Source organism: Aulostomus chinensis, chromosome 11 (assembly GCF_037954235.1).
Source record: "Aulostomus chinensis isolate RoL2024-O1b breed Wild chromosome 11, RoL_Achi_v1.0, whole genome shotgun sequence".
Taxonomy (NCBI): Eukaryota; Metazoa; Chordata; class Actinopteri; order Syngnathiformes; family Aulostomidae; genus Aulostomus; species Aulostomus chinensis.
This window is the reverse complement of record NC_141330.1, coordinates 9,602,348-9,627,848: the sequence shown is the minus strand read 5'-3', so window position 1 is coordinate 9,627,848 and position 25,501 is coordinate 9,602,348. Positions and strand designations below refer to the sequence as shown.

General features: G+C 42.9%; 2 protein-coding genes and 2 non-coding genes across 4 annotated transcripts; all 4 read left to right on the top strand.

Moving 5' to 3' along the window:
- Positions 1–192: 192 nt before the first annotated feature.
- Positions 193–21,128, top strand: ncapd2 (non-SMC condensin I complex, subunit D2). The gene is made up of 32 exons (XM_086218236.1): positions 193–378; positions 810–929; positions 1,017–1,092; positions 1,166–1,224; positions 1,314–1,489; positions 1,995–2,137; positions 2,304–2,431; positions 2,676–2,799; positions 3,798–3,945; positions 4,089–4,286; positions 4,364–4,498; positions 4,583–4,670; positions 9,064–9,268; positions 9,403–9,521; positions 10,206–10,406; positions 10,575–10,749; positions 11,068–11,152; positions 11,278–11,414; positions 12,387–12,519; positions 13,097–13,172; positions 13,284–13,499; positions 14,230–14,390; positions 15,278–15,389; positions 15,506–15,629; positions 15,713–15,868; positions 17,919–18,096; positions 18,196–18,290; positions 18,440–18,520; positions 19,044–19,227; positions 19,314–19,482; positions 19,597–19,719; positions 20,862–21,128. The coding sequence occupies exons 2-32, from the start codon at positions 812–814 to the stop codon at positions 20,942–20,944; spliced, it is 4,206 nt and encodes a 1,401-aa protein (XP_086074362.1). The 5' UTR covers positions 193–378; positions 810–811; the 3' UTR covers positions 20,945–21,128.
- Positions 1,571–1,905, top strand: LOC147253183 (small nucleolar RNA U85). The gene has a single exon (XR_015118622.1). It is a non-coding gene; the product is annotated as a small nucleolar RNA U85 (small nucleolar RNA).
- LOC147253182 (small nucleolar RNA U85) lies at positions 4,732–5,028 on the top strand. The gene has a single exon (XR_015118623.1). It is a non-coding gene; the product is annotated as a small nucleolar RNA U85 (small nucleolar RNA).
- A 1,360-nt stretch (positions 21,129–22,488) lies between the features above and the next one.
- Positions 22,489–24,419, top strand: nppcl (natriuretic peptide C-like). The gene is made up of 3 exons (XM_086218235.1): positions 22,489–22,659; positions 23,382–23,541; positions 23,735–24,419. Exons 2-3 carry the CDS (start codon positions 23,443–23,445, stop codon positions 24,029–24,031), a joined length of 396 nt encoding a protein of 131 aa, XP_086074361.1. The 5' UTR covers positions 22,489–22,659; positions 23,382–23,442; the 3' UTR covers positions 24,032–24,419.
- Positions 24,420–25,501: the final 1,082 nt, after the last annotated feature.

Sequence of the window (25,501 nt, the reverse complement as noted above, 5' to 3'; positions counted from 1 at the left end):
GTTTCCAGGTTATTTCATGTCAAAATTGCTAAGGAAAAAAACCCTCAATTGCATTTATGGCAGCAATGTAGGTGTGATTCTAAAATTACCAAAATAACCGGTGAAATCTTTTTGTATGTAGTTAATTTGTAAGTGGTTTAATTTTATAGTCTCTCAAACGCTGTGTATTATTTTCCAGTAGGTGGGGGTGTTGGGTGAAGGACCCAAAAAAAAAAAAAAAGGAGTCGCGCACTTGTGACGTAACAGATTCGTTGCTTTGGCGCGATGTCCAAAGAGAATTTGAAAATCTGCGGACTGACGGTTTGCAGGCGGCGGACCACACAAAACTTTCGTCTTCAAAGGTCGTGACTGTGGCAAGTGTGGTTGCAAGTATCACCGGTATGTAAGACGTCTTAAACTTTAGAAATCGAGTTGTTAATTATTAGAAGCTACATGTGTTGATAACAATCCGTTAATCATCAAGAATGCTAACACGTAAATAGTGTTAGCCACTAGTTAGCATGCTAACTTTACAAACAATTGCTGCTACTTTCCTGGCAACCTAAACGCACAAGAACAAAAGCCTACCTTTTTTTATTTAAACGGTTAATCTATTCCTTACGTGGGACTGACAAGCGTTTGCTGGGAGTTTAAAATAAGTTTTAAGTGCAATAATTCCCTAGCTAGCTATAGTCTTCAGTCTTTGAGTTAATGGGGTAAACATCTTTTAGCTGTGTAAGTAAGCTTGACGGTATAGAAGAACGATCGATTTATTTATTTTTTATTTTTTTACAACGATAACCAACTACTCAGTTTTCTGTGTCTCACAGGGATGTCGTGGGACTTTTTTGTGCCTGTGTGCGTGGGCGACCTGGTAAAGACTGGGGGGATCAACCAGTACGTTGTGCAGGATGTGGTCTCCCCAAAACAACTACCATCCTGTGTCAGCAGTAAGTGGTCCACAAGATTATGTGATACTTATTAGAAATGTCAGGCACTTTGATTTATGGTTGTGTGTTTCTGTTTCTCCTAAACAGGATTCAAAGCGGCACTGAGGAGCCAAGGACCTTTGTGTATTTTGGAGCACTTTGACACAGGCTACAGTGTTTTACAGTATGCTTTTCTATCGCACTTTGTAATGCTATAAATTATTTTTAAAAAATTAAACTACTTTCTCTTTTTTCAGGCATTCCAACTCAGTTGAGCTGAATGTGAAAGAAGACACTCTTGAACTACTTGTGCAAGGTACAACTTTTGTATATTATGTTTAAAATCACAAAGATCAACCTTGATATGATGGGGCGATCTCACATTCTTTGTATTCTGTCTTGCAGTGGTGAACAGCCTGGCCACATCTCTGCCGTCACTCCTTGTCTCTACCGCCTTCTCTTCTACAGACCGTAAAGCAAACCTCAATGCTGTAAAAATGAGTGTCTACCTGCTCTGCAAAATCACAGAGACCCTTGAAAGTGACTCCTACAGGCAGAGTATTGTTACAGTACCTGGGAAGGTATTTTGATTGGTAACATACCTATGATTTACTTTGGTGATGTCTTAGATAACTGGTTATTTCATTTAAGGAAATTTAAATGCCCACTGATGAGATCATGGCAGCTTTGTGACCGGTCAGACCAAGAGATTATGATGTCTAGTCTGCTGTTTGGTGGGTAATCTTGGTTGTGTTATAGTTATATTTCACAGCTGTAAGGGCCCACCCACAGTGAAGTTGTCACCCTCTACTACAGCCTGTTCCCCTTGTACAAGCAATGTTTTGGGACAGGTAGAAGATGTCAAACAATGTATGGATGTTGTTTGTGATGTGAGTGTGTGTGTTGTATGAATGTACATGTATCAGCTGACAAAGACATCGTCTCTTTTTAGATGGTCTGGTTTGTATGAGCTTCATTCTTTGGTAATCTGAGGGCATGTATTGTTTATTAATGTTAAGGAATTGTCCAGGTCTGTCACTTTCTACTGTCAGATTTGAATTGATCAGATGGTCTATTTTTGCTCAGGGTGGTAAAAAAGGCAAAGCTGGGGAAGGACTGCTGCATTGGGACTCTGAGAGGGAAAATGTGCTGCAGGCTCTTGTACAGCTTCTCCAGCTGGACATTCGTTCCCTCTGGAGCCTCTCGTTGGTGGAGGAAGAATTCATCAGGTACTTCCATGCGCCCAAAAGTACCATGTTTGGCTTAGTCATCTCATCTAGTGTGACCCCCCCCCCCCCTTATTTTGTCTGGATTTATGTCCAGCATTGACGATGGTTTGGCTTAATTCAATTGCAAAATGTATGGCTTAATCGCATATTTTGTATGTTCTCCCAGCTGTGTGACTTGCTGCTGCTACAAACTTCTTGAGAACCCAACTATTAGCCACGTCAAGAGCAAACCCACCAGAGATGGTATAATCCACCTCCTTGGGGTGCTGATCAAGAAGTACAACCACCTCCTGGGTGAGTATCAGAATTCATAGCCAGAATTAATTCTTTATGTGCAAATATTAAGTCTTTCTGGTACGTTGTACTTAATAGTGTTGTATTAAGTTCTTTTATTGGCCTTTGAACTCTTACAACATGAATTTGTAATAGGACACCGAAGTGTTTTTGGTAAAATGAACATTGGTTGTGCAGTCATGGCTAAAACCTGCATAGTCATCTTTTGGGTTTTGGTGATATTTATCAATGTACTTTTCAACAGGTGCAAGTGTGAAGGTGATCCAGTTGCTGCAACACTTTGAGCAGTTGCCATCTGTGTTTGCCCAGGCTGTTGCTGTGTGGAGCACAGAGTATGGGAGCAGGACGATCATAGGAGAAGTAATAAGGTCGGTACACATGAATGGATTCTTTGTTCTCTTGAGGAATCCCCAGCTTTTGTTGGAAAATCTGTCGCTGATTCTCATACAAGCACCAGACAGTGTTCTTAGACTAGAGTCCTCATGTTGTTCTGTAAACATGTCACACAAGATGGCATTGTAAGATACATGATCATCTACTGGAAAACTGTCTTAGCGATCTTTACATTTGTTGAAATTTTGGTGCCAGTCCATACTCAACTCTCAAAGGCTAACCCTGGCTTCATGAGGCTCGGGGTCAGTAAGCAGAGCACTCGGGGGTCAATAAGCAGATCAGCTACATCTCTGACTTGACCTTTGACCTTGAGCACATCCTTAAACACCATCTGAAATTTTTATTGACTGACTGAGATATGGTGACGTAGTTAACAGAGGTTAGGCAATCATCTGGCCAAAGCAACAGTGAAACTTATCTTCTGACAAACTAATGTGGTAGGCAGCAACAAAGATTCTTGCTGACAGCAAACTGCATTTTATCTGAAGCTGTCCCCAAGATGTCAGACAGCATGCTAAAATATTTTTCTCTGGGACAATGACGTATATTGCTTACTGCAGTGGAGAAGTTGTCACTCCTGCCTCGCTTTGCTTCACATACGTAGCCTATCACGTCATGTGCACGTAGAATTGTTAATCCTCTCTCTAAATTTTCTGAAAGTAGGATCCAGTCCTTGGTATACTGAAGGATGTAGGGGTTTGATGATGTAGCATCTCAAAGATGCTTTCTGAGTACCTGCCTCCTTGCATTTGAGGAAACGTCCTCTATCTGACACACAGCCTTTGTACTCGGGAGCTGGCAGGGTAAAGTCAGTTTCGTGTCTGGTGAATCAGATTTTGACATTTGCATTCCCTCTTACTGCTCCTCAGGGTGGTGTCTAGATGGGTTCTGTGTTGTACTGCATGTTTTGAAGAAGCTACATGTCTTTAAATGTAATTTTCTGAATGCCTTGTCATTTTCCTGTCCTTTTTAGGGAGATTGGTCAAAAGTCCAGTGAGGAGCTGGCCAGAGAGGGCTCAGGGGTCAAAGCATTTGCTTCCTTCCTGTCAGAACTCAGTGGCCTGGTTCCTGAGTTAATGATCCCCAACATAAGTGTGCTTATCACTCACCTAGAAGGGGAGGTACTGCACACCTTAGCGTGGCCAACCTTCTATCATTGGATTTCTATCCTGTTAAGAAAAACTGATGTCCATTTCATAAAGAAATACACTACTATGTATTGCCATGATCAAATGTGAACTTGTACCCTGTTTATGTTTTCCAGAGCCATATGATGCGTGTTGCTGTGTGTGAGGTGCTGGGAGAGATCCTTGTGCGTGTCCTATGTGGTGATGGCCTTGATGAGGCTGGTAAAGCTGACCGTGACCGCTTCTTTGACACACTGCAGGAACATCTGCATGACACACACTCGCACGTCAGAACACGTGTGTTGCAAGTCTACACACGTGTCGTCAACAGCAGAGTATGTCTTCTGGATTAGAGTGTATTTAAATGCATGATCAAGTCCCACTCTGTCATTGAAATGGTTTGTGTGCTCAGGCACTACCCCTGTTGAGGTACTGTGAAGTGATGGAGCTTACTGTGGGACGACTGATTGACAAATCTATAAACGTGGTGAAGAGTGCCATCCAACTGTTGGCGGCATTCATTGCACACAACCCCTATAGCTGCAAGGTAACTAAATTCAGCCTGATTTTGGGACTTTCTCTGGGATCGCAAAGTCTTGATCTCACTGGAGCTTTTTCTTGTGTCTTTCAGTTGAGCAGTGCAGATCTGAAGAAACAGTTGGAGAAAGAGATGGCTAAACTCGGAGAGCTGAAGGAGAAGCTGGGGGCGAAAGCACCAGGTGAGGATCCACTGTGTTCCTTTTTTACTGAATAAATACTTGGACGTAAATGCGAAATTCTGCCCAATGATGAGACCAAGGCGAATATGAGCTGACTGGGTGACAGCTGGTGTCTTCTTGCCTCAACTGGCAGGTAATCTTGGCAGTGCAGGGGAGAATTCCTGCTCTGCTGTAAGGGCCTGCCTACACCGTCTCGGCTTGACCAGAAGTTTTTCTTTTGAAGTTACATTGGAGGAATTATGGGGTAGCAGCCAACAGTGTGTGCGTGTGTGTGTGAGTGAGTGAGTGGTGAGGAGTTCACCAAGCTGTCCTTGGTATTCAGTCAGCTATGAGTTGCTTCTTTGGTAATCTGAGGGCAACAATCAAAATCCGATGCTTCCCAACATCAGCTGTGTCAGAATTTTTGCATGTAACTTTAGTAGTTAATAGTCCAGTTGTGATACCACAGGATTCTTTGTTGCAATACCAGTTTTTACAACATCCAAGTAGTAAAGAGAGGAACCCTGTGGAAAACCACTTTTCCATGCATGAGCCAGTGGGGTGATTTCTACCTAGCTAGTGTCCTTGTATTTTGGTAGACTTTTGTCAGAAATGTTCAAATTACACAATTTTCCAATGTATCACTCAATCTGATTTAATGTATCATCATTTCATTCCAAGCATGGCGAATATATTCTTGTGGCTGCTGTCACTGTTTTCTGTTTTTCAAGTCATAAAGATCAAAAATCCTGTATGTACAACTTCAGGTGCTAATTTGTCAACATCACAATACAAGGATTATGAACGGGACTTTAGTCAATGTACAGACTTCTGTTATTTGCTTTTACAAAGCTACTGAAGTGTATTCCCAGAGTTATAAGGTGGGGCTGGAAATGATGATCAATCATCTTTAAGGTTTGAAGAGGAAATGGGACAGTTACACACTAGATGTCCAGAGAATAGTTTGTGTTCCTGTCCTAATACTACATAAGGCTGTACCGATACACGACTCTCACGATACGATATATATCACGATATTCAGCTCATGATACAATTCGATACACTTACAGCCTTTTTTTATGAAATATTTTAAAGGGACAAAGTGATTTTGGTGACATCTTGTGAGTGTTCCATTGACTTGCATTGAATTAATTGAACTGAAAGCATCAATTACACAATATATGGCTCTGACTGGCAGCTTGCAAATGCTGGACAAGATGAATCAAAGATATGGTGAGAATTAGTTTCATTTATTGAAAATTAGTGCAAATTGTAGCTTGCACGCTTTTGAAAAGTAAAGTGAGCAATGGAGAGTTCAAGTGCAGCAAGTGGCCTTTAGCAGCTTTTTTAGCTTGATACTGAACATATGAGGTAGCTACGAGCCAGTCTAGCCACCAGGTTAACTAAAAATAAACCATGGCAGCCAATAATTCAATTAGCGTTTGTGTGACAGTTTGCAAACTGCCTTACTTTTGTCTAAATTGCCACGTTCCTTTTTGTTTTTGAACCCAAATGCTCCCACACATCTGCGTTGCCGTACGTAAGCCCTGGACTACAATTGTACAATTTAATTTAGCAGACGCTTTTGTCCAAAGCGACGTACAACACAAGCAAGAATTTAGACTTAATTAAGGAAAAGCCCATAGGAAGCACAAAAGTGCTTCAGTTGTGATTTGGTCACAGGTACTACCATCTAGTGGCAGAAGAAGTGTGGCCCCCCCTCCCTTTTTTTTTGTGACAAACATACAACATCACACAACACAGTTAGTGCTACATAATCACTAAGTGCTGGGTCTTGGACCCTCTGACTTATTCTACCCCACAGGACAAAGAGGAGAAGAGTCAGGTTAAGTGCCTAGGTGCTCTCTGAACAATTGAGTCTTCAATTGTCTCTTAAAAGTAGAAAAGGACTCAGAAGAACGCACAGAGTTCGGTAGTTCGTTCCACCATTTGGGAACGACAGAAGAGTCTGGCTAGAGATTTGGAGCAGCGCTGGGCTGGAAGCACCAGGCGTCTTTCGCATGCAGAGCGTAGTGGGCGAGAAGGAGAGTAGACCTGGATCAGGGATTCCAGGTAGGCTGGAGCCGTTCTTGTGATTGTTTTGTAAGCCAAGAGAAGTGCCTTGAATTTGATCCTGGCTGCCATTGGAAGCCAGTGAAGAGAAACCAGCAGCGGGGTGACATGTGCCCTTTTGGGCTGGTTGAAGACCAGACGTGCTGCTGCATTCTGGATCATCTGCAGAGGCTTGAATGAGCATGCAGGGAGGCCTGCCAGAAGAGAGTTGCAGTAATCAATGCGTGAGATGACAAGAGCCTGAACCAGAATCTGTGTGGTCTGTCTACTCTCTGCCAATGTTCTCTCTGAGCTGCGCGCTTGAGCAATTGCGCACGGCTCGCATGTTCTCAGCTCACAAGAAAATCTATGTAGGGCATAGACTCGGTGAGTGACAGGTGTCCAGCCAATGATATGATACGGGTCACTTAGGCTACGCACCCAATCATAGCATTGACAGTGCTTGCGTATGTGCCCTCCCCATATGTGCCGTGGCACCGTGCAGGTTAGCTAGCTAACAACAGTGCTGCAGAGGTAAGAGACAGGGACGGTTGAGTTGTAAACCCCCGAGAGCTCGAGTGGGAGTGATAATACATCAATGTTCCGTCTAAGCTGTTAAGGTAGCAAGCTAACATTGGTGAGCCGAGGAAACGGCTGCTACACATAACTACTGAGATGGAGAATGTAAGGAAGAGCAAGTGGCCCACATTCAATGGACAGGCAGATGAAATATATAATAAATACACGAATATTAGTGGTTATTTAGATTATCAATGATGGATATATGTTGTTTAGACGTCTTTTGGACGTCTATAAATAGACGTATGTTAGCGATTATTTAAACATTTATGTTGAGGTAGGACATGTTTTGTGTATGACTGTGCTTCTGTACTGTGATTTTCAGTTTGTTGTAGTCACCACTGAGATCACTGTCGAGTTTATCTTTGGCCTTGATGAGCGAAAACGACGGTTCTCCAGACAGCTTGAGTGAGAGTGATGAGTACATCAGTTGCTGCGTCCGAATTGCCAAGTAGGTCGGGTCGTAGGCTGTCCGAAACCACAACTGGCGCGAGTAGCAACCTAATACGCAACCTAAATTCCAGCCTAAACAAGCCCACGTAGGTTGGTTCAGGTGCATCCTACAGAGCTACCTATGGCCCACAATGCACCGCGGACGTCTTCTTCGTCCCCTAAAAACTTGTTTACGCGCAAGCCAAGTTTGTGCCACCAACAGTCTCCCATTCTTATGCAACACGAACATTTATTGTCGTTGATGACTAAAGGTGCATTAATGTGCTTCATAATAGAGGATGAGTGAAAGGTGCGTTCAGAGTGGAGTGCAGTACAACAGCCAGGCCATCAGGTGGGGCTTTTGTTGGTGCTGTCTACCTATTTGCGCTATCTATGTTCTGCCAGCAGAGGTCGTGCTTCACCACCCATCTTCTAGGTTTCCGAATGGTACCGCCGTATTTAGGATGTAGGAGTTGGCTGTAGCGGTAGGTCGTAGCAGTAGGTCGTTGGTTGCCACTTGGCAATTCGGACGCAGCAAATGTTCCCTCTGAGCTGCGCGCTTGCGCAATCGCACACCACTGGCACATTGTCGGTTCACAAGAAAATCTATGCAGCGCGTCGACTCGGTGAATAACAGATGTCCAGCTAATGATAGGATAGGCTACGCAGCCAATCATAGCATTGACTGTGCCTTGTGAAGGTGCCCTCCCCATACGCGCCGTGGCACCATGCTGGTTAGCGAGCTAACAACAGTGCTGCAGAGAAAAGAGACTACGACGGTAGCTCAGCAGTTGAATTGTAAACCCCCGAAAATATTAAAAGTAAACTAATAGAAATTACTACTGTAATTTGATTCTTTTAATAAGCCATGTACCTTGCTATGCTCCCAGGTGTTGAACAGGTATGATACTGGTGTGTGGCTACAGCGTGCACAACTGATGTTGCTCACATTTATCCTCAGTGTGCTCAGGGAACTTGTGTGTATGCCCAGACACATGGAAAATTCAAGGGAACAATGCTCGCCACCATTCTCCTGCATCTCTCGGCTCTAACTGGATGAGGTCGGCGTCTGGGTAACTAGAATTGCCCTACAGCGACACTAGCGGCTGGTAGACCTTAATTGCTCTTCCTGCAAAGTGCGGGACATGAGTGATTTGAATGGGGCTTAATGTATCCATACTCACGGCTGAAAAATCGATACTCTGGGGAAACAAAATATCAATATATATCGCAGAATCTATAAAATTGCTCAGCCCTAATACTACATGATTCCTTAACACCAGGTCATTCTATGTAACCTGATGTGAATGTGTTTTTGTTGTTGTTTTTCAATTTCTGCCGTATCTCGCAGTTGCTGTGATTAAAGCATCTGAGCTGTGGGCCGCTATGGAGCCTGAGCTGCTCATCGTTGTCAGGACAGAACTGGAGCAGACAAGTGAAGCAAAGATGGAACAGCAGGAGGAGGAAGATGAGGATGTGGAAGAAGTGAACGAGGCAGAGGATGACAGAGCTACTGCAGTGATGATTGCTCAGTACCTCCGTGTCAGCAAATACAGGTGATTCTAATCACTGCTATCCTTGCTAAAAGTTGAGTTGTCACCACCCAACAGGGTTTCTGACGTTTTTTGTTTTTTTTTAACCTGTCGCACAACAATTTGACATGGGAAATGTTTGTTCCCCACCTGCATAGGAAAGCTGTGCGACTCTGCGTGAGAGCCCACAGCTGCTTCCCTGAATCTGAGCTGTTCTCTTCTCTGTCTACTCTCAACCCAGAGACACTGATGGACTGTCTGGCTCAGCTTTTTAAAGGTGAGCCTATCACTCATTTCTTTCATTTGATGCATCACTCAAGAGTGCTCTGCTATTAATTGAGGCCAAATTGAACACCTAAGATTCCATTCTTTGCATTTCCTTTTCATTAGAGCAGGTTTTTTTTTTTTTTCCTTTTTCCCTTCTCTTCAGTGTCACTTCATTTAAAGAGAAGCATCTACAGTATCTGCTATTAAAACTTTAAGTGGACATATTTTAGAGCACAGACCCACTGCACTTAAAACAAGGTACCTCCACTCATTCCTCACTCAGCTCTCAGTCTCAAGAGTCCCCATAATAAACAACTTCTAATAATTCTTTATTGTAGCTTTGAATTTTAGTCTGTAGGCTTGTGGTTTGGACAGTGCTCAAAACCAAATACAGTATTAATGTAGTTGGATGCATAAAACAGAAATCTGGCTCGTGTCTCGACGGCTGTAGTTGAGAGAAAGTGAATCTGGTCCATAAGCGAGAAGTGAAATTGGGTCTGAAAGTCCTTCGGTGTAGAAAAGCACTTTATATTTCTGTGGTTCTCTCTCTCTCTGTGAAAAGCTCTACACGACGAGACTTCACTTCACTTAATCGCCGTGTAGCAGCCACAGGATGTGTGGAGTGATAAGTAGCAATAGTTCATTATTAGGATTGTGGTATTCCAACCCCCCCCCCCCCCCCCTCTCTCTTCAGGTTCTAATGAGGACACTTCTGAGCTTAGTCAGAACCTGCCCCCCACTCCACAGAAGGATGGACTGAGACAGGCTGAGGATGGAGAGCTGAAGAAGCAAGAGATGTTGGTGCAGTACCTTAGAGATGCAGAAACCTTTGCTCTGCAAGTGGAGAGAGCAATCTCTGTGATCAACACCATGCTCTACAGGAAAACCACTTCAGGTGGATTAATGTGCTCTACAGTTCAAATGCAAAATATCATTATAATTTAAACATTTACTAAGTCCCCCAGGACTGAATTATGTTTTTGTTTTTTTGTTTTTTTTTAATTGAACCAATTTACAGAATGTATAATTAATGCAATTCTACAAAATTGTTTTGTGCCTTCAGTGGTCCAGGAGGCTGTGCAGTTTTGTGTGACTGTGTGTGAGTTTGGTGTTGCCAACTCTGTAAGTGGGGTGAGGAAGATGTTGCCTCTGGTCTGGTCAACGGATGCAGCCATCAAAGATGCAGTCGTTCAGGCCTACAGGCGTCTCTATCTAAACCCACACGGAGACACTGTTAGGTCTGTACAACTCTTGCTGCTAAAGTACAATATCTGGTCATCCCATCAGAAAATGTGTTGTATTTACAAAGGGCTGTTTTGAATTACATGTAATTTCAGCAAGCAGGTTAACATTGGGCTACCTGGTTAACCATCGTCGCTAAACCATTACCAGTTTTGCTAACCCGTGAAATTATTATCAGGGTTTGATCATTACTGTTGTTTACCTCCCATCTTCAGCCTACATGACAGGTCAATACCTTATTATGATACAGGGCAATACGTCAAACCAAAGGTACACACTGTTGTTAAAGTAAAGTACCTTTTATGTTTGGTTAGGATGAAAGCCCACACACTTGTGGACAGTCTCTCTGAACTGATGGTGGATGCATCGCTGGGAACAATTCAGTGTCTTGAAGAAATAGTGAGTATGCTTTTTACTGCTCATTTACATGTAGGGTTTTTAGGTATATATCTAATACACTTTGCATTTAGATATTGTCTTGTAAAGCGAAAGGGGGAGTTGTAACCATCCATATGTTTCTGTAGGTGCAGGAGTTTTTTGGCAGTAGCAGCAGTCTAGAGTCCACTGTTGTTCAGGTCCTGTGGGAGAGGTTTACTGGCAAAAGAGAGACTTCTGCCTCATACAGGCGAGCTGCAGTGTTGCTGCTGGGAATGGCTGCACGGTAAAATGATGAATTTCACTTTTGCATTCTTGGTTTATAAGAGCTTTTAATGTCATGATCTGATGACGAAAGAAGGTTATGCAGGTTTAGTAAGTGTTTTGTTTTGTTTAGGGTTTTTTTGTGCACGAAGGAAAAATGCTGTCCAAAAGCAACTTCATTCCAGTATCTTTAACTGGGAAGTGTTTAATTAGGTGGACAGAGTTCACGAGACCAGTTAAATGTCCACTCTCAACTCTGGTTCCTACAGCTGGTTTTAAATTATCATTTCTTTTTAAAACTGTTCTCATCCTCACTGTGTTAGTTAGTGAAACAGTGTTTGTTCTATCTACCATCTGGCCTCTTACTAGTTTACTATGAAGCTAGTGTTATCTTGTTATTTAACTATGTTTTTGCTGCATTGAAGTTAAGTTGACTTAATAGCCTGTCTAAATAAGTTAAACTGTTATGCCAAACTTCATTAAGGTACTTTTTCCTAAATGATGGTCCTGCTCAGCATTTTGGCATTCAGTAAGTCTACTAAGAAGTACAATCACAGCCTCGGCTCCTCTTAAGTTTAATCAATGTCACGACCACATAACTAGGTCTCTTTCTGTGCATTTGACGGAATGAATATATATATCTTTATTGTTCCCCCTCGATCTACCTCAAAGACTGTCACTGCTGTAGGGAAGAGTGAGTGAGAGTAAAGAGACTATCTGTAGTCCGCCCACACTGCTGCCTCTCTTCATCCAGCCAACAGCGTTCATAACCTATTAAATCTCATGTGCGTTTCCTAACCCGTCCTCCCACTCACATTATCTGGGCAGCAGCCCAGCACTGGCAAGGCCAGCGCACAGCGGTTTGGTCGATGTAGGCCAGCGTTATTGTGACTTCCCTTGGCATAACTGTGTGAACATTTTAGAGCAGAAAATGTATACTTCATACTTCCTTGCCAAAATGTAAATTTAGAATGTATGCATGTTAATCTAACAGGGCAGAAAGGGAGGTGGTCCTCAGTAATCTGGACACTCTCTGTTCTGTGGGTCTGGGAGAAAAAGTGACTGAAGACTTTCTTCTGGCAAGAGACACTGTTATCACCATCTGCAGCATCACTGACCATGTCAGGGTAAGATTTTATAACATTTCCTGATGGCTAAAGAGCTACATCATCCTATCTGTGTTTCTGTGAGTCCGTGGGCCAGACTGCCAGGCCAAAAGTAATTTTCCTGTAATGAGACCAGTTTCCCAGACTACCTTAATCCCTGTTTACCCCAAGCTCACTTTCACCATCCATTCCAAACTCCTACTACTGCGGAAACCCTCATACAAACACACATGCATTCATGGCATCTAGTCTTGTTTCATGCAGGAGTCTTTCCTGCAGCATCACCACCAACTGAGTCCTCAAACTTTGCAACCTGCCTCTTTATCAAGACCCGTGGAGGAGATCACACCACACCAGTTCTTCATCACCTTCACTGGCACCCTGTCAAATACAGAATACAATTCAAAGTCCTACCCACCTACCATCATTACAACTCTTGGCAAAAATTGACTGCAACATTTGATCAATATTCAATATGTTCTGATTGCACCTGAGTCACACTGTAAATTAAAATATGCAACATCAGTTATTTCCATAATGGTGACAGATGTTTAAATGGACTTAAAGTTTTTTTTTTAAAAAATGTCATTTTTACCAGCAATCCAAAGGTGCTCCATTCAGACTCCCCCAGGAACATCAGCTCTTCACCTGCCTCACACAAGCTGTTGCTGAAGGTAATGTCAGTCGCAGGTCCTTCTTTTTTTTTTTATTGAGAAATTGATGTCATTTGTCTGTGCTTTCACTCGATTTATTCTGCTGACGCTCTCTGTTGGTATTTTCTCCAGGTGCTGTGATGGAAGACCCTTACTGGCAGAGTTTCATGGAACAGGCTGTCCGTCTCATCTACTTCCTAGCTGAATCCCCTGACCAGCTGTGCTCCCGGCTGCTCCAGCGCAGCACTCGTCTTTTATTAGATCAGATTGCTGATGGTGGGGAAGTCAACAAGAGTGACGTTCAAATACAAGACGGGTCTCAAGACCCCAGTGAGCAAGGTGAACAAGGTGAGTTCTCCATTAGCCCCCCCCCCCCCCCTTTTTTTTAAGTGACTATAAAGATTCACAAATACATCAAGATTGATTCACACAGTTTGTCTGTGACACCCTTCCAGTCATTTACTGGTACAAACTGATACTGCATCTACTGTGTTTGCCATTTCTATGACCCCAATTACTCTAATTTGGACATGAACAAGCTGTGATTGTGTTAAAAATTATGGGTGATGTTGCTGCAGCAGTAAATGGCTGAAAATGTCCTAGACATTTCTAGATGTCACTTAAGCAAAAACATCCTTGAACATAAAGTAGCATCTGTACGTGCCTCCACTTTGTCTACAAAACAGGCATTATTAACATGTAAAGGGTCATTTATAATTGAGCTTCCTAATCATCTTTCACCACCACCGCAGTGCTGGTTCATATTGAGGCCAGCGCTTGAAAATTGTCCTCTTCGTAATGGATTTAGTAAACATCAGGAACCTCGTGCAGCAGTTTAATCCTGCATAAATGGAACAGAATCCCTGTCTGAAAATGTTTTGGATACATATTGGATCTATGAATGTGTGTATTGACTCACGCTCAGTGAGTGAGATGTACACTTGTGGTCATTCTGAGTTGTAGTTTGTGCTAATTGAGTCACTTTGACTTCTCTATAGACAGGTTGGGATCTGTTCCAGTACTCCTTGCTATTTTAGCCTCCCCTAATCACATGTGCCCATGTGTCTTCCTCCTCCAGTGAACTGCGCGTGTCTGGCCCAGCTGCTGGCTCTGTGTGGTTGCGTGGCTTTTTGGCAGGTGTCTCACCTTGAACGCAGTGTGAGCAGCGAGTTGCGGAGGAGGAGAGTAGAGACAGAGGAGAGGGAGGAGAAGGAAAAGGGTCCCCCGAGCAAAGCTAAGGTCTGCAAAGGCTTTATAAAGATCTGAAAAAGTATTCCTGCTATGAAATACATTGGCTAAGGTGGAAACAGATTTGCAACTTTTTTGAGAATGTGGAAGTCCTCTCAGCTGTAGAAAATGATTGCATGCTTTTGAAGCAAAAACAAAATGTTCAACAATGTGCACTGAATGTAAAAGTGATGTTTTCCTAAGACACTGGACTACTTTCTGAGAATGTCATAGTGTCGTTACCAAAGTCTGATCAGGTGTCTGAGGGATCAAATCTTCATAAGACGTGTTTAACATTGCTGTCAGACCTAAATGTCATTTGCTTGTTTTTGAGAAGTTTTGTAGACGCCTAATGGCACACGATGCTCAACAAGTCAGTGGGTGGCAAAAAAGCACTTTGGCAATCAGACTAAATCTCAGTAGGATGCTTGATGAGATTTACTTCAGCGACAAAGTCAGATGAAAAATGGCTCATAATTGTTTAGCCCATCAGGGAATAAGGAGATTAATGATAAATATCTGTTTAATCAACCAAAGAAGTTCTATTGTGAGTGCTCATTTTAAGGGCAAATGTGGTGAAGTTGACAATTTGCATATTGAGTAGAGAATATTGAATTTGGTTGCTTTAGATACATTTTAATGCATTTCTTAGCATTAAAATGTATATCTATTAATTTTCTGAGAACTACTGCATTGTTATGTTTAACCAGCAGGATGCAGCAATGCACTTTGTGTGCCTACTTTACCAAAAAAAGATCAAAGCAATCAGGAAGCATTTTAATGCTGGTCTGGATATGATCTAGCTTGTCAGGTTGTTTAACAAACCAGCAAGACAGCTAGATGATCACATGTGCTGTGTTAAGCTTCTCCTTTATCAAGATTTGAATTGTTTCCAACAGCAAAATGCCAATGAGAGTACAATGGAGGAAGACCTTGGGCTGATTGGGGCCTCCGCAGAAGATACAGAAGCTGAACTTATTAAGAAGATCTGTGAGACAGAATTACTTGCTGGTATTGTTCTTGTTTCACTCTTTCACTATTTTTGAAACTGCACCAGAAAATATCCCCTATATTCAAATCGTCACTTAAATTTACTTTTTATATAACTTGAACTCTCCTCATTTTAGAGGAGAACCTGCTGTTTGCATTTCTTCCCCTACTGGTGAGAGTCTGCAGCTCCCCAGGACGCTACTCCCACCCACAGCTCACCACTGCTGCCTGTCTGGCTCTCTCACAGTACATGATGATTAGGTAAACAAATTCCTTCATCCCATGTTCCCTCATAATCTTGATCTTATCTTGATATCGCTGTTAATGTTTTTCCCTTAAATCAGTCCATCAGTGTGTGAAGAGAATATCCGACTGATGTTCACGGTGCTGGAGCGCTCCACTCTCCCTGTAGTCAGGGCCAATGCCATCATTGCCCTCGGAGACCTTACCGTCCGTTTCCCAAACATTTTGGAGCCCTGGACACAGAATCTCTATGCCAGGTAATAAAATGACTTAATATAGTCTATCAGCCCATTAAAACTAAATTAATTTGCCACACAGCAGTTCAAGCTCATCAACTCCCACATGAATTGACTCCTAACAATAAGTCTCATAAAGTATTATTCATAGCTTTGTTTGGATTATAAGAAACATTCTATGCTTGATGGTTCAGCTGAGTGGGTACACTGTAAATGACATTTCATCTCGGTTAACATTTCCCTGTACTTGTACACTTGAGCCTGCGTCAGCTGGATCCCACCATCACCACATCTCAGCGTGGTGTTCGTCTCAGCCACTGAAGTGTTGCCACTGTCACAATGCTCCACTGAGCCACATGATTGGGAAAAGTTGACTCTTTCCATCATCACTTTTAAGTGGAGAAACAAACTTTGAGATCTATGTTGGCAGACTCATAAGCTGACCTCGGTGTTACCATGGGAACCGTCCAGTGGTTTATGGCTTGGCGAGATCTCGCTCGTGAACTGGAGTTGAGCCCTAAACCGCCTTAGATGAGGGCACTTTAAGACAACAAACAGCCTAATTGCTGGTTTGTTATGGACTGTGCTGAGAGCCAATGGCTGGTGAGTTGTAATTATACAGAGCAGCTGGCCGAGCAGACAGGAATAATTTCAGGTGAAGTCAAAGGTCCAATGAGGCTTTATTTGTAGGTGGGGAATTTCACTTTAAAACCCTTAATGGTTAATGCGTGTTCTCCTGTACAAAGTTTTTCTCTTTGATGTGTTTTTAATTATAATCCTTGACAATGTTCAAATTGAGGTGTTTAGGATGTGTAAAACATTCTGTTCTTTATAATGTGTCTCAGGCCTCCTAGTGTTTTCTACCTGATAAGCATTTCATAATGTCCCCTTATTTTCTCCCACATGCCAACAAGTCCACTGTTCTCAAAGCTGCTGCCCTGGAGTCCTCTGATAAGAGCATTAAGAACTAATTACCTCGTTCATTGCTGTTGTAAGCTTCTGCATTGGCATGTGGAAGTGCAATGTACAAGTTTTTGATGCTTTGCCAGAAATCGTGCTCTCCGGCATAAAGAAGAAATGGTTAATGAGTTTCTTTTCTTGTGGTGGTTTGTGTGAGGCTAAATCTAAATTGGTCTCAGAGTGCTATCAGATTGCCCTGTCACAGACTGTCCAGTCCAATTGTGTTCAGCTGAAGCTGTGAATGTTTGTTTGGTCTCAGCAACATCCTGCCCGATTCAGAATTTTAACAGGAGGCCTTGTTTGCTCAAAATGGGGAAAGTGAAAGAGGCATTGTAGTTCTACCTCATTCGTTTTTAGGCATCAATTCAGACATTGCTATTTGAATGTGGCGCTATGCAAGTGAGAACTGGTGTATTTAATCTGAAAGCTGAGAATCAACCAACCAAAGATTGATTTTAGATGCAGCTCAGCACTGTTCATTTTTCTAGCCAGTAGCAAAACAGTTGCCTTGCCTTGTTGTCTTGCATTTGCACAGAATAAGAGTTTATAAGTGCTCAGCATTTTTAAAGCAACATTATATGTGCTGCGAAGTTGTTTTTTATATTTTTATATATATATAATAAAAAAAAAACAAAACAAAACAGGCTGATATATGGGTCAGGCCCTAATGTTTACTAATTGAACCATCAAAAGTCCCTCAAATACCACAACTCTGAATATTTGCCGGTATGTCCGCAATTCCATTTGAATGCTGTTGGTAGTTTTTGTTGTTGTTTTTTTAATGAAATGCCATCGCGATTCTTCCTTTGGAAAATTGTCGATGGCTCCACATGGAACATTAAAGTTCATCCCAGTCATCCTTGTGGTTTATGACCAAATAAATGAAAGTGTTAACTGCTTTACTCTGGTATTTGACAAATGATGTGCTGTATTAAGATGAGTCAAAACATCACCATGTTGGCATCGCTATTCTGAGCAATATTAGCAAGCTGATGTTAGCATTAGCTCAAAGTAGAGCCTTAGACCTGCTATAGTTGCAAGAGATTCTGCCTCATTAGCCAAGAGGTGGAAGTTTAATGGGCCCGTCGTTTGACATCCTCCCCTTTTCCAGGCTCAGTGATGAGGTTCCGTCAGTGAGGCAGACAGCTGTGACAGTACTAACTCAGTTGGTGCTTAAGGATGTGCTCAAGGTCAAAGGTCAAGTCAGCGAAGTGGCTGTGCTGCTAATTGACCCCGAGCCTCATATAGCCAGCTTGGCTCTGAACTTCTTCAATGAGCTGGCCACCAAGGTACGCACATCCAGAGCAGAACAGAGCCTTTGCAAGTTTCAGTAATTAGGAAGGCTTTCTTTCCTTTTTATTAAATCTATTAATAATTCTACCTATCAGGACAACGCAATCTACAACCTTCTCCCAGACATCATCAGTCGACTGTCAGACCCAGAAAGAGACATGAGCGCTGAGGACTTCAACTCCATCATGAAGTGAGTTGAAGAACCTTCGTGGTTCGACTTCCCTTTGCTTCCCCGGTCCACAACTGCAGTGTTGTGTCATCATGGCTGCTTTGTCAAGGAGAGCGTTGACTGCTCATCTGTTTTGAAAGTATTGTTTAGATGCTTTATTTTGATTTCAGACAGCTGTTTTCCTACATCACTAAAGAGAGACAGACAGAGTCTCTGGTAGAGAAATTATGTCAGCGCTTCAGGACCGCCAAGTGAGTCTATCTCCACCTCCCCTTTTTCCTTTCATCCTGACACCTCTGACCTGCATCTTTTTGTTTTTCTTCACGCTCATTTCTGGGTCTGTCCTGCACTATTTCATCGGTGAAAGGTGCAGGGGCGGCTGCGTGGGTAATTAGTGGTTTTCAGTGGGCGTGTAAAGCAAGATCCAACATTTAGAGTTCACAGTTCACTTCACCTATTACCCACACTCTGACATCCTATTCACTCATCTTGTCATGGAAACTGAAGACTGGACAGGCCAGTTGTTCCATCTACATCCCTCAACTCCGCAGGGAGACAGTCTCCCTCTGACTCATCCATACACTCAGCTCAAAGGAAGGGCATTTTACATTACACAATGACAAAGTGAATTATGGTAGAAAACATTCATAGCAAATGCGATTTGGTCCAAATGCCGGTACAAAGCTTTATTCATGAGGAAAAGACCTCCGATTTTTAATGCTTTTTACGTAATTTCTAATCAAGTCTCACCCTCATTCTCCTTTCTCTCCTCAGGACAGAGCGTCAGTGGTGTGACTTGGCCATCTCTCTGTCGCTGCTGTCCATGTGTGAGCGAGGTTTTAAGAGGCTGCAGGAGTGCTGGGAGTGTTACAGTGACAAATTGACCGAACCCGGCGTCTACCAGCCTCTCCTCTCCATCACCGCCAAGCTCCGCCGAGGCGCCAAACCCCAGTTTAAGGTGCTTAATATTTTGTTGTGTATGAGTGGGGGGCGGTTAATAGTGTTGTCTTTGTCTGTTTAACTTCTGCTATTTTTGTTGACTAGACCCAAGTGGATGAGTTTGAAAAGCGTCTGACTGCAGTTCACACACGTGGGCTGGAGAACGTAGAAAGCCCTGAGATGGATGAGGAGAACCAAAAAGAGGGAGGGTCAAGTGATAAGACCGTCACGCATACGCCTCTGCCTGCCAGAGGCCGAACTCGCTCAAAGAGAGGTGGTTGCATGTCAGCGTTTGCATAGCAACACTATATATAAGTGGTTTTACTCACTCAGATGAACCGTCTCCTGACGTTTATCATTGATAAACTGTCCTCTTTGCTCCCTCCAGGCCAGTCAAAGCCTTCTGTTTCCAGCTGCGTTGGTGGCGACAGTTTTGTGACACCTCAAAAATCACGCAGACCTAAGAAGCCCATGATTACCTTCAGCAGTGATGAAGAGGAGGAAGAGGAAGGTGAGGGCAAGTTTTTTTATAAGCCATTTGCCAGTTCCTCTGTTTTGTCCTTCGTCTCAAAAGTTGGAACCTTTTGAAAACTAAGCCTGTTTCTAATTCATCATGTCAAGAGCAAGCAGGTGACAAGTTAAAGGACGAGCTTGAATAATTGTTGAAACAACAGACAGGGATTCCTCCCTCCAGACCAGAGGGGTCAGCCAGTGGTTCGTCTGAAAATGAATGATTTCGCCAGGTTCTAAAAGAACTTTTTTTTTTTTTTTTTTTTTTTTTAAACACAGGTTGATTTGAAATGGGTTTTGACGAACACCCAAAATGTTTCAACAAAAAAAGCACCACTCAGATTTTAGAGGAGGGACCAGGGGAATGTTTGGCAGTTTTGCTCAAACACTCAAGTGTTTCAGGCCTACATGGATTGTGATATAAGTTTGAACGCAACTGTGACACAGACCACATTGTGAAAGTGGAAGTACGTACCGTTTTACACAACAGTGTCATACGGCTGGTTAAAGCACGTAGAGACAGATTCCGAGTGTGCAGAAATCTTGAGCCACTTGGTTCACCTGGAGCGCACAAAGGAATGAACCAAACAAATACTCCGGACAGAGCACCCAGATAAGATTGTATTTCCTTGAATGTACTCAAAATATCAGTGGTTCAACTGAATGGATGTGTTTGTCGACACCATACACAGCAAAAATCAACAGTTGCAGGAACAAATGCTGCTTCAAGGCCAGTTCTTACCAGAGAGCCTTGTTGAAGCTTGTAGCGTACCGGTCTGAAACCTGCTAGTTCACAGCCCTGCTACTACATGACAGTTTATCTTTTAAGTCTGGTGATGGGCCAAGCTCAGCTGCAGGCAGCTTGAACCAGTGAGAATCTTAGTCTAAACTGGTCTTTTTATAATGGGAACTCTCAATTTGTTATCAACCTGGGTCCTGAGTGATCCATCACAAGTGTGAACTGGGCCCAACTGTTTCAGACCACTGGTCTGAGCCACACCTGGCATCTATAGAGGATTTGGTCTGCCGTCACTCCAGAGTGAGCGGTGCATCACTGCAGCACTAATCCAAGATCAGTGGATGTCAATACTGGACATGGGCGTTACTTTCATAGAGCTCTAATCTTTATTTCGTTTTCACCAGATGCTGTCATGACGGAGAGTGAGACCCCTAAAGTGACGACGCCAATTGCCCGCACGTCCCGTCGAGCTCGCCTCAGAAACTGATCTCCAACTGTCCTGTTTTGTCTTTTTAAATCTGTTTTTATGCCCTTTTTCTTTAATTTTTGCATTTTTTTAACATATTTTACTCTTTAATATTGTATATTTTTAACATTGGTGCTAAACACCAGCTATACCATCCTAATGACGTAAGAACCGAAACATCTTTTTAATAAACCTGGTTGTGGTTTGATTAAAACCTCTGGTTGTCTCTGTTTGAAGCGCATCACTCACCAACCGCTGAACACTGTAGAGAAGTCATGAAGCCACTTGGGTTTCTGGATTATGTCAAGTTAATTTATACCATCAGTACAAGCAGCTTTGAATGTCTGCTTGTGTGACGTGTTTGGACAGCGGTGGTTAATGGGTTGTCACAGCTTGCCCAGACAGTGTTACTACCTCACATGCTCCTCTTCTTCATTTCCACTTTCGCTCAATTGTCTCGTCGGTGTCTTACAGCCTGTCCCGACAGGTTTCTCTCTACATCAGCAGACACGATACCCCTCACCCCTCTGATGTTTGTTTACAATCAAGCTTTAGCCTCAGTTAATTTGACACTTTCAGTTCTGTTTCCCTGCAATCAATCTCTTTTGTAGATGTCTCTCCTGGTGCTTTTCTCCCTCTCCTCCTCCTCCTCCTCTCCACTGCCTACTTTTCCCTCTTACAGTGCTCCTCTCCTCACTGACATCACACGCTCGGTAGTTTAACCCCCCCCTCCTCCCATCACCACTAATCTCTCTCTCTCCCTTTCGCCTACTCTTGCACCCACACATTGTCCTCTCCTAAATGATGAGAGGGGTGCATTTCTGTATGTATGATTGATACGTTATGTAAAGCGCCTCGCCAAGTAGGATAACAGTAGATTGCATCAGCGGCGGTACAGTTTTAACAGTCAAAATGTGTTCAGTGGGTGCAAAGTGTGCAATCGTGCATTTGCCCTGTTTGTATGATGGAGTGTTGGGTATGAAGTCTTGCTGATTGTAGATGCCTTAATCGTTAATAGAAGGTTGAATAGATTGATGGACACAAATGAAGCCCACCATCATTTGGAATTACGTGGGTTTATTTACTTGAAATAATCAGAGGCTGCTGAACTTTGACGCTGGTGTGTTGGATCACGCTGCTCTTGCTAGTGTTGTAATTTGGCGACGGGGGGTACAGGGAGCAGATGGCACTGACAGACTGTAACTTACCCAGCAGAGCGGGGAGGTCAGTGCATGCTGGGAAAGACCACAGAGACAAAGGGGAGAGATTGAGGCTAATAATGCACGAGGAGCATTGTTACCGCAGAGAAATGTATAATTCAGAAATGTGACATAAAAAGCATCAACTTGGAACTCAACAAAGTCGTGAGCTGGCCTCTGACCTTGTGTATGTGTGGTAGTGTGACACACAAGGAAGAATCCACACAGTCACCTTGGCAATGATGATCCCACCAAATAAAGGAGGAGGTGGTGGTGATGGGTAGGTTGGGGGTGGGGGTGGGGGGTGTCTCTGGCTCTATAAAACCTCTGCAGCATCCCAGCTGATGCCCCAACATTCAGCTTCTGCCAAGAGGACTGAAAATCATCCTCACTATTCCATCACAGAGGAAGAAGGAGGAGGAGCCAGGCGAGTGAGATAGTGATGCGCTCAGCAGGTGCCGACAAGTAAAGAGGTAGCTGAGAGATGGAGAAGAGTCTTTAAGAGCAGAAGACACCCAGAGCTTCATTAGAAAACAGGTGAGCGCTAATATTTTACATATTTGAAAGTCATCTCTCCATAAAATGAAGGTATTAAGATGTAGCTACAGGTGGAGCTGATTTTTACATTTTGTTTTATTTTAATATTTCATATTCCAGCCACCTTTTCCAGCAGATATGAAGGATAAAACATTCTTTTAATCTTTTCTACTAAAATAAAGGGCTTTAATTTTCCTCTTGTGAGAGTTTAGACCTTTAAGAATCTTTAGAAGAAGAAAAACTATCCGTCACATGTACGTTGTACAGTAACATTTGTCCTCTGTGTTTCGCCCATCCTCTATGGAGCAGTGAGCAGCCGCGTGCAGAAGACCAACTCCTACACCAAATATTAATTAATATACACTTCTTTAGAAGATGCTTTTCTCCAAAAAGAGCTACTAATTGACAGTTGCAGGCAAAAAAAAAAAAAAAGATTGATCATGATGTTATTGATCAAATCTTAACTTTCACTAGTTTTATTTGTTTTTACAAAAATTATATGAAAGTTACAGAAACATCAAAGGAATTTAAGATGTACCAAGTCACAATCAGGTTGAACTGCTGAAAGCAAGTGCTACTTTGTTGCTATTTGATGCGGCGTATATTTGCAGGTTTGATGTATTTGTACAAAAATGAATAATACACTTTTATACAATAGTTTTCGAACTTGTGCTTTAAACCAGAAAACCAAACCAAGATGCTCATGTATCTTGTCTTCACAGATTTAATCTTTGCAGCCGCTGTGTTTCCAGTCCTCCTGCGTCTGCTCCTCAACTTCCCGCCATGCTTTGTCCCGCGCTGCTCTGTGCCGCTCTTCTCCTCCTGGCACCCCTGGAGATCACAGAGGCTCGTGCTCTGCACCCTTCTCCTGATGCTGTGCAGGTATGAAGGGGGTGGGGCTGATGGTTGGGGGGTAGATATGGGGATGAATAGAGGGACAGAAAAGAATGGGTTGAGAAGAATTCTGAGTGGCTGAAGGATACAAGAGGAGCGGAGGAAGTAATGAAATGTATCGCTGATTGAATTAGTCTCCCTTGTACACTCCCTGACAATTAAATTTTGATTCTCTGTGTAGTTCATGGAGCAGTTTCTGGAAAGCTATAATGACCTTTTGACCCTGGACGATCTGGAGAACCTGTTGAACAGCACACCAGAGGAGCAATCCACCTTATCGTCTGGGGTCAAAGCAGCTGAGTTTCCCAAATGGGCTGATGTGCAAACACAGCCTGAGACCCCCTGGCTGCGCCTGCTGAAGGGGGCCCTAACCAGTCAGAAGAGAGCAGAGCCAGAACGTTCACGGAGGGGATGGAACCGAGGATGCTTTGGCCTGAAATTGGATCGGATCGGGTCCATGAGCGGACTGGGATGTTAGTGGAGAAAGGACTGATGACGTCATTCTTAGGTTAGGAAAAAGCAAAGGTGTTTACATGTGTGTAGACTTGCAGTTTTTGCTAACGTGGTTTCATCCAGCGCAGACGCTTCACACACCAGCTGTTTAACAGAGCAGCTGTAGCTTGTTCCATGTGTTTGTATTAAAGTGAATATTAGAACACGTGAGCAACGTTTACATCAAATGATCATCTTTGATTGTTGGGCTTGTTTTTTGTAAGTAAATTGGCACTTTGTGTATTTTCAGCTTTTGTCTGCCTATAATGTGTATGTTTTAGGGGAATGATGTGGCCGGGGCTGGCTCGTAAAATGTTACGGAGGCGTGAATCCTGTTTACTTATGATTTGCATGAATAAACAGATTTGACATTTGTGCTTGTGTGTTTTTTGGGTTTTTTTTTCCACATAGAAATTCAGGATAATAAAGATCAAACAGCCTCTTCAGTCCCACATCTACATCCTAGCGTGTTTTCCGGCTGTTGACATGCGTCAGCTCAATTTATCCTTCAAAGTGGAACCTCAAATTCTCCTGACAGAAATTTTGATGTGTAATGAATCTGCCAGTGGCTGTTGGCGGAAGTTGCATTTTCTCCTTTTTGGTTGAATTCAGTGTGGCATCGTTTTAAAACATGGATGACCAATTCGGATGGCTGTGGATGTGTAACACATCCACCAACAAGCTCTGCTGCTTCTAAAAATGCTTTGTCGATCTGCATAATAGGTGCAACCTCAGCATAAACATATCAAAGCATTGTAAGAGACATTTTTTGTGGGCACAGTGTTAACACATCATATTTCAAACTTGCAGATCTGCGTGGAAAAATGCTAAACTTAAAGTAATAAGGTATGAATATAAATCTCGAAACAGTTTATCACATAAACTGTCCCAACACCGTCATGAGGTTCTCTCTGAGATATCCAAAAACCAACAAGAGAATTCCTTTGTCTTTGAATCTGACTTGGAAAGTTGGAATCTGCACGGATCAACATGGCAGCTATAACCTGGGGCCCAAGAGAAGTTACAGGTCAAGTTTATTTCTTAGAGCATGTTTGAATACGCCACGGAAGAATATTAAAGTACGAGGTAAAGTAAAATAAGGAGCAAGCAATAGTAAACCAGTGGTGCAATGTATCCCTTGTAGTGAGTTGCTCTTGTGACACTAGATGGCAGGCTTGTGCATGTCCTCTCCTGACTACATACAGCTTCTCCCTGAACTTTAGAACAGGATATAATTGTCCATCCATTATCTATACTTCTTATCCCATACAGGGTCGCGCCAGCTGAAGCCAATCCCGGCTCACATAAAGTGAGAGGCGGGGTCGGATACTAGACAGGCCACCAGTCAGTCACAGGACTTGAATTCACAGTTTCGAGTGTCCCAAGAGCATGTTTCAGGTCTGTGGGAGGAAGCTGGAGCACGCAAGCACCAAGAGAACATGCAAACTCCACACAG

What these genes read in the sequence shown, in the direction of transcription:
- nppcl (XM_086218235.1), top strand. Translation starts at nt 23,443, where the DNA reads ATGCTTTGTCCCGCGCTGCTCTGTGCCGCTCTTCTCCTCCTGGCACCC. An exon ending in CTTCTCCTGATGCTGTGCAG is followed by an intron (nt 23,542 to 23,734) that starts GTATGAAGGGGG and finishes TTCTCTGTGTAG; the next exon opens with TTCATGGAGCAGTTTCTGGA.
- ncapd2 (XM_086218236.1), top strand. Translation starts at nt 812, where the DNA reads ATGTCGTGGGACTTTTTTGTGCCTGTGTGCGTGGGCGACCTGGTAAAG. An exon ending in CTGCTGGGAATGGCTGCACG is followed by an intron (nt 11,415 to 12,386) that starts GTAAAATGATGA and finishes TTAATCTAACAG; the next exon opens with GGCAGAAAGGGAGGTGGTCC. An exon ending in TGAGACAGAATTACTTGCTG is followed by an intron (nt 15,390 to 15,505) that starts GTATTGTTCTTG and finishes TCCTCATTTTAG; the next exon opens with AGGAGAACCTGCTGTTTGCA.